The following is a 15436-nucleotide window of genomic DNA, read 5'->3' as shown; positions in this document are numbered from 1 at the left end:
GGGCGGGATGATATGGGATTGAGGGGGCAACTCCCATCTCTTGCGGGGGTGCAACTAGTGCCAGCACCGTCCGTTAAGAGTTTGGGTGTAATCTTCGATACCTCCCTCTCTATGGAGGCGCAGATTACAGCTATAACAAAGGCGGCATTTTTTCATCTCCGTCAAGCTAAGCAGTTGGCCCCTTATCTCTCTCGCCCTGACCTAGCCACTGTGATCCATGCGACGGTCACCTCCAGACTGGATTATTGTAACTCGCTCTATGTGGGGCTGCCCTTAAGACTGACCCAGAAACTCCAGCGGGTGCAGAATGCCGCGGCGAGACTCCTTATGGGGTCTTCGCTGCGAGATCACATTCAACCGGTACTATACCAGCTGCACTGGCTCCCGGTGGAGTACAGGATCAGGTTTAAGGTGCTGGTTTTAACCTTTAAAGCCCTATACGGCCTAGGACCCTCGTACCTACGGGACCGCCTCTCCTGGTATGCCCCACAGAGAAACCTACGGTCTGCAAATAATAACATCCTCAAGGTCCCAGGCCTCAGAGAGGTTAGGCTGGCCTCAACTAGAGCCAGGGCCTTCTCGGCTGCGGCTCCAATCTGGTGGAACGCTCTGTCACAAGAGACTAGGGCCCTGCGGGACCTGACATCCTTCCGCAGGGCCTGCAAGACAGAGTTGTTCCACCAGGCCTTTGGTCAGGGCGCAGCCTGACTCCCTCCTCTGGCAACCTGCTTAGAATCTTGCTTAATTAGTTGCCATTAATTTGATTTTAATTGATTTTTATAATGTAATATTTTTAGAATGTGTGAATATTTGATTGTTTGATTGTTGATTGTTGTTAGCCGCCCTGAGCCCGGCTTCGGCTGGGGAGGGCGGGATATAAATAAAATTTATTATTATTATTATTATTATTATTACATGATGGAGCTGACTGTGGGACAGGAAGTTCCAGGCAATTCACAGGGATTTGTTCTTTGTGTAACATGAGACCTTCCTGTTGCTTGTGTGAAGGAAGTCTCAGTGAGTTGCTCGGAGGAGACTGAGTGAGCAGACATGTTTTTGTACAGTTGTACAGTCAGAAATAAACTAGAGATGAAATAGACTTTCTGCAAGGAAGAAGGGGGTGTGCACCTTTCACCCAGGGAAGTGTCGCCTATCAATATCTGCCTGGACTGCCGGGATGCCAGCCAGGGTAGATCACTGGCAAACAGGCCCCTGGAGCCTGGGACAGGGGCCAGCCTCTCCTGAGGGGGCTAGTTTTCCAACAGTTACAGCAAGAAATTATTCCCCTGCCGGCAGGAGGACAGCAAGGGGACAGCCAGTCGACCTTCTCTAGGGAGGGAGATCCATATGTTGTATTTGTTTTCCTTTGGGTGAACAACATGCATTTATGATAAATACATTTAGAAAATGCACTTGCAGTTTCTTTTAGCTCAGTGATTCCATGAACATATCAGGATATATTTGAAGAGCCTCAAATTCTCAGTATCCCCCCTCCCCCAAAGATCAGAGCTGACAGTGGGACATGTTTGGGTGCATATTATAGGTGGCTACATCACTTTAAAACTATTGCTTGTCTCCATCTTGCCTGATGCTTCTCCATATAATTCCAGCAGTTATTTTGCTCTCTGCAAGTGGCCGATTATTTCATGTAAGAGGCTGTGAGTTTGGGAAAGGTGGAATAAAATGTTGCAAATACCAAATTAATATTAATCAATGGAAGGGGGTACTTGGAAGGAACTTGAGACAGAAACACAATAAATAAAGTGGAGTTGACTAAAACTGGGAGGTCACACGCACTTCTCTTCATCCAGGCAAGCAAGAGGCATTATTAGATGGTGAGGACACATTCCAGCCTAGCAAAAGCTCCAATTGAGAGTATGGAAGAGGAACAGAGGAGGGTGGGACCTCAGAAGAAGGGGTGTGGTCTGGGAAGGGGTCCATTGTCTGGAAGAATCCCAAGGGCTGGATAAAGAGTCTTGAAGGGCTGTATTTGCTTCCTGGACCCGAGTTTCCCCACCGCTGCATGAGCAAGAGAATGACATCAACAGAGAGGTTCTTTCCAAGACTTGAGGAGTGCTCATATGAAAATACCCTTATTAACAGGATCAGGTAAGGCAAACATTCCTCAGATCTCACAAATTCATTCTTAATATCTAAAGGTCCACAAATTGTGATGGTTACAAAGGTCTTTCTTACAACACCAAATATCTTCCCTGGATAACTTGTCCTGAAACTTCACCCTACGGCATACATTGGTGCAGCCCCGGTCCATTCGCATCACAGCACCATCTGGAAAAGGATAGTAAGAAAGAGAAAAATATATCCAAGCTCCATGATAAGCATATGGTTTCCACCACCACCACCATTTTATTATTATAAAGGAAACTTGTATGGCAAGTTTCATGCTATTAGCCTGATGGATTTCACTTTTATAAGCTGTAAGGTAAAAGGAGCCCTGGACAGTTAAGTCCAGTCAAAGGTGACTACGGGGTTGTGGCACTCATCGAGCTTTCAGGCCAAGAGAGCCAGCGTTTATCTGCAGACAGCTTTCTAGGTCATGTGGCCAGCATGACTAAGCCACTTTTTCTGCAATGGAACACCGTGATGGAAGCCAGAGCACACAGAAATGCTGTTTACCTACCCGCCACAGCAGGACCTATTTATCTACTTGCACTGGTGTGCTTTCAAACTGCTAGGTTGGCCGGAGCTGGGACAGACCAACGGAAGCTCATCCTGTCACGGGGATTCGAACCGCCGATTTTCTGATCAGCAAGCCGAAGAGGCTCAGTGGTGCCATAAGCTGTAGAATGTTGTGCTCTATATAGATGGTTTTACTACTTGCCTGAACTATAATAACATAAATTAGCCTCCACTAACAGCAGAATTTAGCCTCCAGCTGTATATATAAGGCTAGCATGCTGTTGCTTCTCTTACTGGGGAACAAAGCAAGACCATTCTTTATATGCCATGGATTTTGGAAAAGATGAGCTTGGTACTTACAAATGTGACATTTTCTTACAGTGAAAATGTTTTATAGCAAGGTTCATTTTAACATTTCTATAACAGAAGTACATTGCCACCCAAACTCTTACTCTTTCATCCTGTGTATATCTAGAGCAGTGAGCCTAGAATCATAGAATTCTAGAGAATCGTAGAGTTGGAATGGACCGTAAAGGATAATCTAGTCCAACCCCCTGTTATGCAGGAATCTCAGCTAACCAATTCCTGAAAAGCTGGAGTATAGTTGCGGTACAACCATCTCTGCTGCCGCCGCCATGTTGCCTCTTGTCTCTGCACTCTTCTTACTGAGGATGCACTACAGCTCAGCCACTGGCGTCTAGCACATCTGCTTAGAGCATCTGATCCATACTCTACCCAGCCCCAAGTGTATAGTCTATGTCCAGCAGAATCAGAGGTAGACTCACTGGTAAAAAGTAAAGGTAAAGGGACCCCTGGTCCAGTCGTGGCCGACTCTGGGGTTGCAGAGCTCATCTTGCTTTATTGGCCGAGGGAGCCAGCGTACAGCTTCCGGGTCATGTGGCTAGCATGACTAAGCTGCTTCTGGTGAACCAGAGCAGAGCACGGAAACGCCATTTACCTTCCCGCTGGAGTGGTACCTATTTATCTACTTGCACTTTGACATGCTTTCGGACTCACTGGTACAGGGCAGGAAAGAGTGTCTATCAGATGTCCAAAGGCTGAAGCATTGGAGCACTTTAGCAGCAAATGTAAGAGTACTCATGCTTACAGCCAGACTCACTTGTAACAGTCATCCGGCTGTAGCAGAATCTCTGAGGTCCTGCCTTGCAAGTTTTTTCTCTATGCTCACAGGTGTTATCATGCTGAACTTCTCCACAGTGAAGGCACCTGATAACTCCAGCTGGACAAGACGAGCAAAAAAGGGGGAATAGAAAACAAATAAACAAATAATAATAATAATACATAAAAATTTCTTTCTTTGTACCCTGCCCATTTGACTGGGTTGCCCCAACCACTCGGGGGCGATGTCTGGTTAGAGGAAGATTGCTGGCAATACACCTGCTTGAAAAGAAATGCATTAATATGGAACACACCAAATGCCACCACCAACTGCAAGTTAGGTACCGTATTTTTCGCCCTATAGGACGCACTTTTTCCCCTCCAAAAATGAAGGGAAAATATGTGTGCGTCCTATGGGTGCGCACCGACCCCTCTCGCTCTCCAGGCTTCAGCAAGCTGTCCGCAAGCCTGGGGAGCCTGCAGGAGTTCCCGCAGGGCTCCCTCGGCTGCGGATAGCAGCCTGCTGCACAGAGCGCGCTGAAGCAGAGCACCCCGCGCTTCGGGCAGACATTGGGCAGCCCCACAAGCTCGGGGGACAGCAGGGAGGCGGAGCGCTGCCATCCCACTGTTCTCCGATCTGGTTTGGATTCCCCTACCTGTTTTTATTTTTTGGGGGGGGGGGAAATAAAGGTGAAAAAAATTCCTTTGTTTCCCCCCAAAAAAACTAGGTGCGTCCTATGGGCCGGAGGGTCCTATGGGATGAAAAATATGGTATGTGTTCAGAGGTCCTCTATGCTGGGGTGGGGGTGCGACAATGATCCTGATTGGCTCGGAATCCCTGCTCATGTAGCAGAGTTCTACATGGATATGTTGACATGCACATGGATCAACATACCCACTCTTATCCCTGACACGAAACCTGTGCACTTCTTTAAAGACATCACTTCAAAATATTGGTTTGGGAGAACATTTTAAATGATGAATCTACTATTCTATTTTCTCTCTGCCCCCTCCCCTTTTCTCTTCCTTGGTAAAGGTAAAGGGACTCCTGACCATTAGGTCCAATCATGGCCGACTCTGGGGTTGTGGCGCTCATCTCGCTTTATTGGCCAAGGGAGCCGGCGTACAGCTTCTGGGTCATGTGGCCAGCATGACTAAGTCGCTTCTGGCGAACCAGAGCAGCACATGGAAATGCTGTTTACCTTCCCGCCGGAGCAGTACCTATTTATCTACTTGCACTTTGACGTGCTTTCGAACTGCTAGGTTGGCAGGAGCAGGGACCGAGCAACGGGAGCTCACCCCGTCATGGGGATTCGAATCGCCGACCTTCTGATCAGCAAGTCCTAGGCTCTGTGGTTTAATCCTCAGCGCCACCTGCATCCCCTCTCCCTTGGTAATTTATTTTCATTATTATATTATGATTCTCTCTCATTGTATTTTGGTAAGAACTGTACACAGATGAAGGGGAAGGGCAATTTGAAGACTCGATGTGAGATGTGAGTAAGGGAAGTTCTCACAGGGCGAGAGGGTGTGAGAAGAGGGGGATGAGCCCAGGTGAGATCTGAGAGGGTGCACCTTCCTTCTGGATCTGTCAAGAAGCCACCCAAAGTATCTCAGTGAGGTTCCAACACCAAGGGTGGGTGGGCAGCTTACAGGGCAAACTGGTCCTGACCTCTCAGCGCCAAGGCTTTTTAAAGGCTCATGGCCCTTCCCCACTCTGCGAGATCCCATGCAATAATCTCAGTCCTGTGAGATCTTGCGGGAGCTCTGCAGGGAGATGATGCCCCCCCTGAGCCCCTGCCCCACCGGGCAAAGTAGTCCTGCCTGGAAGAACATGCAGAACGAGACATACAAAGTAACTGGGTGGCGTTGCTTGGACAATACTTAAACTGGCTGAGTCTGTAAAGCCTGCTGAGTCAGTCATAAAGTATGCTGAATCCTTTTCAGTGCATACACTTCATGAACAGAAACCAGACATTTCAGGAACAAATGCTCAAGGCATATCTTATGATTATGGTATATTTGCAATGCACCTTGACGTGCAATCTGATCCCCAGAAACAAACTCTTGCACAGACATCAGTTTCATACAAATCACTGCACACAGTGTTAGCTGCTTCACAAAAGCAGTCACTTCTTATATAATACAGCTATCTGTTTTACACCCAGAACTACTACATAGCACCGTTCATTTCATTTAAAAAAAAAATTGTTTTTTTCAAATTACAATTTTACAATCATATATCCAACATACAACATAAAGACAAGATTCCATAGAATCACCTGGATTTCCCTCCTCCTCTTTGTGGGTCCTATTGTTAATCATTTCCTCCTGCATCTTTTATAATAACCCAAATCTTTTACACCTCCATTATATCCAAAATTCACCATTAAACTGCAAGTGTTATTCCAATCCTATGAACAATTTTAACTGTTTACAATGGTTATTAAGATAAATTATAAATTTCCCCCATTCTTTATTAAAGTTTTGGTTTTCCTGATTTCTGATTCTTCAGGTCATTTTTACCATTTCGGCATAATCCATCAACTTAATCTGCCATTCTTCTCTGGTCAGGACTTTATCTTCTTTCCATCTCTGTAGAGCACTCTTCATTTCAGATACTTGTACTGAGACTTTTCCCTTTTGTAACTGACATCTCAGAATTCCCAGGATTGGATGAGCTACATAAATTAAGCAATTCCCAATAGCTCTCTCCTAGTAATTCCCCTCTAGAGTGTTTTGTTATTTTGCCTTGGACTTACCTGCCTCAAGGTACAGAAGGATGAAGAAATGTATTGTCAGAAGGATGTTTAGCTTTACTTCCATTTTTTACCGAGACTGAGGGCAAAAACAAGAAAAGGCAATCAAACTTAAATAAAGGCAGATGAGGGGGGAGGAGAAGAGTTTTTTTTTTGGGGGGGCAAACTTCCCACACTGGACTATGGGAAGAACAGAGTGGCTAGATTTAATTAGCATCCTTGAGGGCTAGTGGGTGGGCCACTAGAAACTTATCATTAGTGAAGATGCAGAACATCTAGTGACTCATGATGGACATTTGTAAGTCTTCCATGAACTTGTGGAAGAATGGCGTAGGTGAATGCCATGGCCAGGTTCTTTCCATGCTGGTACAGGGGCCACAGGTGCTGCCTTGACTGTAGCATGCATACTTGTGTACACATTATGACAGACACAACTGCTTTATAACCATGATTGAACCCCAGCTTGTGTTTGCCAATTCTCTGGAAAAGGGCAGGACAGCGTATGAATATGTGATGAAGCGTATGAATATGTGATGAAGCCTCTTCTTAGGAGAGTTGCTAGCAGTGTAATGAGTCATCCATCAAAGCTTCAGGGGTTGTTACTAAGTGTGCATTTACACTTTGGTGTTGAGGAGACAGAAGAGAACTGTGACTGTGGCCAAGTTTCAAAGAAACGAGCTCTCCATTAAGCTCTGGAGCCAAGTGAGGATTACCAGGTAAGATGCACCCACTATTGTGTGGGCAGGTAATTCCTCCCCCTACCTGGCCTGGTTTCCCTGGCAACGCTTCCCCCAGGTGGGATTGGACAACTCACTGGGGTAGGCGGGGACCTCCAGGTATCCCACCTGAGGGAAGGCAAAGCCTATGTTGATGGGGCCACTCCAGATCCAGGGCTGCACGCGTCCACGCAAAGGGTGCCCCCCATTTTAAGCGGGGAGCGGTCATTATTGGCATCTCCTTTCCTGAGCTGCTTCAACTCCTGAGACTCTACAGCAGCCTTTGTCAACCTGTTGCCCCAGATGATGGGGAATACAACATGCAGCAGCAGCAACAGATAGCATGAGAACTGAGGCATGATTTGATGACGTGAACATGCCTGCACTAATGCAAAGGGCGAAACTGAGATCTTCTGGACTGCAGCTGAGGGATCTCCGCCCCCTCCTGCTTGCACACAAGTAAGGGGAAACGTGGTGGCTGAGGTCAAGGCAGGGCCAGGTTTAGATGAAGAGAGGCCCTAGGCTACTCCACTTTTGAGGCCCCTTCCCACTCCCCACCCTCACAACTAGAAGAAAATGGAAGAGTGTTATAAACAAATACAGTGGCACCTCGGGTTACATACGCTTCAGGTTACAGACTCCACTAACCCAGAAACAGTGCTTCAGGTTAAGAACTTTGCTTCAGGATGAGAACAGAAATCGTGCTCTGGCTGCGTGGCAGCAGCAGGAGGCCCCATTAGCTAAAGTGGTGCTTCAGGTTAAGAACAGTTTCAGGTTAAGTACGGACCTCCGGAACAAATTAAGTATTTAACCCGAGGTACCACTGTATTGAGTGAAGCCAAGGATGATGATGAGTATTTAAAATTCTGCAATTCACAATTTCTCCTCTAAAGGACATAAGACATTATTGTTAAATACCATGGTGATTTTTAAAAATGCATAAAATTAACACTGAAAAACTTTTGCAGCAACTGAACTTTGTAAACCTTTTGTGGTGGGGTGGGCAGGCCCTTGTTTCATATCTAACTTGTTTCATAGTATGTTTACTATGAAGTTGGTCCCATGTGTTCAATGAGGCTTCCTTCCCTGTAAGTGTGCTTTAGGATTATAGAAACAGTCCAAGATTTACCTATCAAACAACTTCCGTGCAATGCATTTTGATCTATGGAGCAAGGCCTCAGCTCTCCCCAGTGGCTTCTGCTCATTGGTTTTGCTCTAAAACGTTTTGTTCTTCTTGCTGGGATTTACCTGAATCAAGGTAGAGAAGGGCTAGGAAACCCATGACCAGAACTTTGTTCATCCTTAGTTTACTTCTTTCAGGCCAAAGAAGGAAGAGATCTAAGTTAAATGAAAGGAAACAAGGAGAAAAATTGCAAGCTTCCTACACTGGGTGATGGTAGAACAGAGTGGGTGACTCTAACATTGCACCTGGGTCCTGAAGAGTTGATTATGGGAGGCAAGTTGGCAGTGAGGGGATAGAACATCTAGTAGCTTATGGACATTTGCTAAGTCTCTCATGTGCTGGAGGAAGAATCGGTAAATATCTCCTCCTCCTTTGAACCTCCACTGATTATGCAACCAAGAAACACAGGTACACATCCCCCTCATCCTCCTTTCACACCCACCACTTTTATCCAAAATGACAGCAAGTAAAAGTAAGCCCCCGCAGACGGTACATTTTGTATCCACATCCCTCAACGCTCATCTTAAAATACGGTAAATGCATGTTCTGAAATGTGTAACTCGTGACGGCAAATTGTCAAGGGTGCTCCCCAGCCAAGGAACGATCATGGCAGAGAAATTATCTCCTTATTTTCAAAGAAAACACATGACAGTTGCTTCTACAGTTGCTTCACACCAATCTGGTATCTAGGCAGCTATTCCCATGTCTGCGCACTATGGAGCAGTTGCAGCAAAAATGGGGACCACTCCCCCTCCTCATGTTTAAGTACCTTCCCCCAACAGGGTGTGGGCATGGAAGCTGCTTCTGCTATGATAATGATAATGATAATGATAATGATAATGATAATGATAATGATAATGATAATGATATTTATACCCTGGCCATCTGGCTGGGTTTCCCCAGCCACTCTGGGTGGCTTACAGCACATAAATAATTGTAAAACATTAGACATTGAAAATTTCCTGATACAGGGCTGGCTTCCTGCTTCAATCCTTTCCTGGTTCTGGGAGAAAGTGATGTAGTAGAGGGTGGTCTGTCTATTCCTCCTCTTCCCCCATCTCTGAAGTTCCCCCTGCCTCTGATTCTTGCCTCCTGGCTGGTACAGGTCTCCACAGAGGACAGACCTTACCTGTGTCAGACACCAGACACCGTTCCCCTGATGCACACTTATCGGCGTCTCATCAGTCCCGACACAGATGTACCAAGGCACCTAAGAGTAGTAGTGGCACTTACACCATAACCCCCAACATGGGGCCGTGCAAAAGCAGGATGCACTTCTTCCAGGGCTGCACTCCCCCAGAAGCCACATGACCTGTGCAAGAGCACGGCTCCTCCAAACCGGGATGTCCTGATTTAATTGGGACATTTGACCGGTATGCTAGCCATGTGTAGTCTTTCTGGGTAAGAATCATTTCCTGCCACGTGATTGTGATCCCTCGAGTGTCAGAGACGTGATACCTCTGAATATCAGTTGCTGGAAACCACAGGCAAGGAGGGTACTAATGTGTTTGGGTCCTACTTGCCATCTTCCCACAGGCATCTGGTCAGCCGCTGTGAGAGCAGAACATTGGCCTGATCCAGTGGGCTCATCTTATGTTCTTGCATTATTATGAATCAACCTCTGACTCTGCAAACACCCAGAATGGGAACACATCATTGGGATAAATTAGGGTCACAACTAGGGATCTTCAGAAATCTTCTGTATCATTCCATTTTGCTTCAGCTGTTTCAGATGTCATTGTTTTGATAGACTATATGGGACTGGCAGAAATGACTGGCAGAATCCGAGACCAGGGAAAAGAGTCGGCGGAAGAAGACTGGAAGAAGTTTAAAGACTATTTGCAGAAATATTGTAAAATTAATGAATGTTAGAATGATGTTGGACAGAAATTAAGTGGTTTCCAGCTGTAATGCCTTAAGAGATATGGAAAATAAGGTTTTGAAATAAGCAAAAACTAATGGTGAGGATTTGCTGAATTAATAATTTGAATTGGAATATAAGAAAGGGAGGTATGAGGAGGTCCGGAAAATAAGTTAAAAGAAAATAAGTAAAGGGAAATTCTATGTGTTTTTAGTTGTTTTTATTTTTCTGTTTTTGTATTTTTGTATTTTTGTTGTTTCTCTTCTTTTTGTTTTACAATGTATTATTCTGGAAAATTTCAATAAATATCTTATATAAAAAAAAACAGATGCCATTGTTTTGTTGTGCTGTGTATGTGAGAAAGAGGAACCACCCTAGCGTGAAGTTGCCCTCCTTTGTTTGTCTCCGTGGTAGATTGAGTTTGCTAGTTAACGTCTCTAATAGAAGTTTCCCCCTGTTTATTTCAAAACAGAAAAGCTTTAATAAGAGCTAATTAAAAATGTTGTTGTTGCTCCTGTTTATCTGAGTACCCAGATTATTATTATTATTTGCATTAGTATTAGTAATTTTACTAGTATTTCCCCCCAAAAAATGAGGCAGTGTGACTTACAAAAATAGTAATACTCTGCATAGTAATATTCTGTATGAAAGTTACCTTTTCTCTTGCAGATTTTTTTTTTTACTATAATGCAATTTATGAAGGCACACAAAAAGTTTCAGAACTAAAAATTAAACATAACAGTTCGTAACAATAGGCAGTAAACTATTCCATTGCCAACCCTCCTAATGGCCATATTTCATTCTTTTGTAATTTCCAGGTTTGGGTCCTGGAATCTCAGACCTGCAGCCCTAACCAGAAGGGATGTTCCTTCAGTTTAGATTTTTGACCAAGCCAGAGAAAAATGGGCTTGAATAGCTTGCTTGTTCTTTGAGATGGACTTCTTGAGAGCCTAACCTGTGCACACTTCTTCACCATTGTAATTTATGACACAGTGACATATCGACATAATTACTAGCACTGCATACCCTCCAAGTGTCCCGATTTTCCAGGGACAGTCCCAGAATTGCAAAAGCCACCCCTGCTTCTGATTTGATCATGGAATGTCCCTATTTACCCCACCAGTGCTGCTGCTGCTGAGCTCGAGGAGGAGGATGAGCCAGTGATTGTCCTGAGCGATGGCCGTAGTGGCAACTTTGGCTGCGAGGGAGCATACCATTGCCTCTCCATGGCTGTTGCTGCCAACCTCCTCCCTTGGGCAGCCCATAGTAGCTGCTGGAGAGCGGGCGTGGATGAGGAGAGGCTGTGGCCACTGAGGTCCAGCCCTATGTGATACACTGGCTCTGAGGGGCTGGCAGAAGGCAGGGCCACCCTGGGTGAGATGAACGAGGGCGCAGAGTGGAGCGCAAGGAGTATTTATTTTCTTTTTTTTAATGCTTTGTGCTTCCGCATCTAATCTTGCCCCATTCTAAAATTTATTTATTGGTGTTTGTGTTTTTCCTTTTTTGGAAATCTATCAAAGAATAAAATAAAATAAAATTGAGATTAAGGGATCTTCACAGAACAGTGGAGGGCATGTGTGCTTTGTGCCCTTCTGATAATAAATCGTCAGCGGGGACGGAGGGCAAAAAATGGGGGGGCCAAGGAGGGTCAGTTTTGGGGGAGTGAGAAATGTCCCTATTTTCCTCTGATGAATGTTGGAGAATACGGAACTGTAGCAAAAATAGGTTTGTTGCTTGCAGCAAGTTGGCAACAGAGAGGGTTTTTGTTTTTTTTTAAAGAAAAGCCAGAGTCTGTGGACATTAGGGCTCTGCACTAAATTTGGCAGAGGCACAAGCCAAATCAGGCATATTCTGAGGGCTTTGGGCCTACAGATGAAACAGAATGGACTGGCCACAAATGAGATGTGGCAGGTGGAGGACATCAGGTATGAAGCAGAAGCAGGAAGAATGCAAAGCCTGCACATAAGGGAAGAAGGATATTCCTGCCCGTGGCTCCTTTGCAATTAGTTTGTCTTGCATGCATGGAAACTGTTCATGAAGAAGCACTGGCCAGAAGCACGTAGGACCAGGTCCTCCAGGATCTGATTCTGCAAATGCTGTGCACTTGCCAAGTTTTTAAAGCCCGTAGTTCTGCTTGTTTTGGAGGCCAAGGAGGATGGACTCTGGGGCAACACAGGGCAACTTGCCCTAATCTGGGGGCCATAGATTGAGTCCACAGCGTGGGTATGAGGTTCCCTGCATGACAGTAGTAGACATCCAGTTGACCTGGCTAATCCATCTTCAACAAAGTTTTATTATTCCTTTATTCCTTTATTATTCCTTGACCCAGATGTTGTGATTGTTGCAACGGTCTGTGTTACAGCACAGCATATATTTTTCCAGTCCGGTTTTCCTATACTTGATGGTTTCACACTTCATAGTACAGCCCCGATCCACATTGACAACAGAAAGCCCTGGGAAAGAAAGAGAAAAAGGCATCATGGTTACCAACTATGGCTGCAGCATGGTCACTAACAAGAGCGAAACATTTACTGTATTGTCTTCAGTGCCTGTTACGGACCATTTTTTAAAGGCAAAACAAACCCAGACATCTAATCCTATTGTGCATATTTGATTTAAACCAGGCATAGGCAAACTCGGCCCTCTGGATGTTTTGGGACTACAATTCCCATCATCTCTGACCACTGGTCCTATTAGCTAGGGATCATGGGAGTTGTAGTCCCAAAACATCTGGAGGGCTGAGTTTGCCTATGCCTGATTTAAAGCAATGTTTTTATTTATTTTGGGTTATATCTACAAGTCCCTTATTTTCCAAGGGCAGTCTTGAATTTACAGAAGCCATCCCAGTTTCTGATTTTTTCTGGGAATGTCCCACTTTTCTTTGAAGGTAAAGGGACCCCTGACCATTAGGTCCAGTTGTGGCCGACTCTGGGGTTACGGTGCTCATCTCGCTTTATTGGCCGAGGGAGCCGGCGTACAGCTTCCGGGTCATGTGGCCAGCATGACTAAGCTGCTTCTGGCGAACCAGAGCAGCGCACAGAAACGCCGTTTACCTTCCCGCCGGAGCGGTACCTATTTATCTACTTGAACTTTGACGTGCTTTCGAACTGCTAGGTTGGCAGGAGCAGGGACTGAGCAACAGGAGCTCACCCCGTTGCGGGGATTCGAACCACCGACCTTCCGATCGGCAAATCCTAGGCTCTGTGGTTTAACCCACAGCGCCACCCGTGTCCCACTTTTATTTAGGATGTCTCTATTTTCATTGGATAAATGTTGGAGGGTATGGAGTTATGTGACCTCTGAACTAAGGAGATAAGTAACTATATAACCTTTAGAAGACATCTGAAGGAAGCCCTGTATAGGGAAGTTTTTTTAAATGCTTAATGTTTCATTATGTTAAGATTGGAAAAACTGAAAACCTGAGAGAATCAAAAGGTACAGATTCCTCCATCTCTACAAAGGCAAAGACAGCATCTCTAATCATTCCTACTAGGGTACTCACCTTTAGCAATCAGCTGAGTATAGCAGAATTTATATTGCCCAGCCCTGCAAGTTTTTGCAGCATGGACACATGTGTTGTCGGTTTTAACCTTTCGACAGTAATGACACACAAAACTTCCAACAGCTAAGAAGAAGAGAAAGGAAGAATATTAAGCAATGGATGAATTGAGATTGGTCCCAAGACAAGCAGGCACCACCATTTTTTTTGGGGGGGGGATGGAAACAAAGGATGGATGTGTGAATGACCTATGTAATGAGTATAACAATCACATTAATTAGAGATTTGTGGTATGAATGGAGGAATGAGTGTAGGCCTGTTTTTAGGATGAAGAACACCGCTGTAAAATGGAGTCTTGCTAAGTCTTGCTAAGAAGTGGGAAGCATTTGGGAACAAGTTGTCCCTTCCAACTTTCTTGGCAACTGCATGAAAGATTGGTGGACTCATCCAAAACCAGGATTAGGAAGGGAAGCCAGTGTCGATATCTCCTCATTTACAGAGTCACTGTGCATTTTGACCAGCTTCTGTGGGGAAGTTTGACATTAGCAGCCTTTTAGAAATATTGTTTTATTCAGCTAATTTCATCCATTCACTCAAACTTCACAATTCAAGCAATCCTTTTGCTGTATAGTTGGTGTCAGGAGCAAGCTCAATCATATCTATTTCATATACTTGATAGTGAATGACACCAAATGTAAATCCCATCTCAGTAACAATCCTTCCTCATTAATTTAACAACACTGCTAATTTCATTCATTCCTACTGACACCTTTCTTTTCTGAGACTGCCCTTTGGACTGGTTGGTCAAAAAATTAACTAAGCATTTCCAATGCCTTTCATGCTAACAATGCCCACCATATGTTCTAGGACTTACCCATGTCAATGTAGACCAGGGCTAAAAAACCTACTGCAAGAACCTTGTTCATCTTTAGTCCGTTTTTCCAAGAAATGGGGGGGTGAGATGCAAAGGGTGACTCAAAGTCAAATAGAAGCACAGGTGTTATGAAGTCGCAACCTTCCTGCCTTGCATGATCAGAAGAAGAACACTTTGGGTGGATTTAATTTACTGCCTGAGGGCCAATGAGTTTATTCTTTGAACCTTATTGGCAGTGAGGACATAGAACAGCTTGGGATTCATTTGTGTGCCTTAGATCTTCAATGTACATGCAGAAGAATACTATGTGAGGTGTCATTCCTGGGGCAGTCCATAAAACCCTGCCATTGTCCAAGGTGCATTGCAAGTAGGGATGGGCATATATATGGATTTTGGATTCTCTGCATTTCTCATTCTTCCAATTATTAATTCAGTTGTACACATTTCTTCAGAAATTTGTGGACTCTTATTATTATTTTTAAAAAAAATCCTCATGGAAAACCTTCTCTATTTTATCACAAATTTATACTGATAAATACTAAGGCTGTGCATGGAGTCCATGATCTGATTTGAGGGCCTGATCCAGTGTTTTTGGTGTCCCTGATCTGACCCAGGACAATCCAAGGACAATTTAAAGCATGCCATTAAAAAGGGTATGTCTTCCAACCTAAAATTGGAGTGTCGGGAAGGGCATGATGCTTTGGCTATCATCGACAGGATCACCCCAGAGCGCTGGAAAAATAGGTGCCATTTTGCACTGAATATTGCGGCTGCTCACAATAAAG

General features: G+C 44.8%; 1 protein-coding gene across 1 annotated transcript; it reads right to left on the bottom strand.

Annotated features, from left to right (window-relative positions):
* Positions 1–12439: 12439 nt before the first annotated feature.
* On the bottom strand, positions 12440–14746 carry LOC309331277 (short neurotoxin SNTX11-like). The gene is made up of 3 exons (XM_081843415.1): positions 14652–14746; positions 13781–13903; positions 12440–12731 (listed from the first exon to the last, which is right to left on the bottom strand). Exons 1-3 carry the CDS (start codon positions 14701–14703, stop codon positions 12592–12594), a joined length of 315 nt encoding a protein of 104 aa, XP_081699541.1. The 5' UTR covers positions 14704–14746; the 3' UTR covers positions 12440–12591.
* Between the last annotated feature and the right edge of the window lie 690 nt (positions 14747–15436).

Source organism: Podarcis erhardii (genome assembly GCF_964252035.2).
Source record: "Podarcis erhardii genome assembly, chromosome: 16".
NCBI lineage: Eukaryota > Metazoa > Chordata > Lepidosauria > Squamata > Lacertidae > Podarcis > Podarcis erhardii.
The sequence above is the reverse complement of the archived record's forward strand: the minus strand, read 5'-3'. Positions and strand labels throughout refer to the sequence as shown.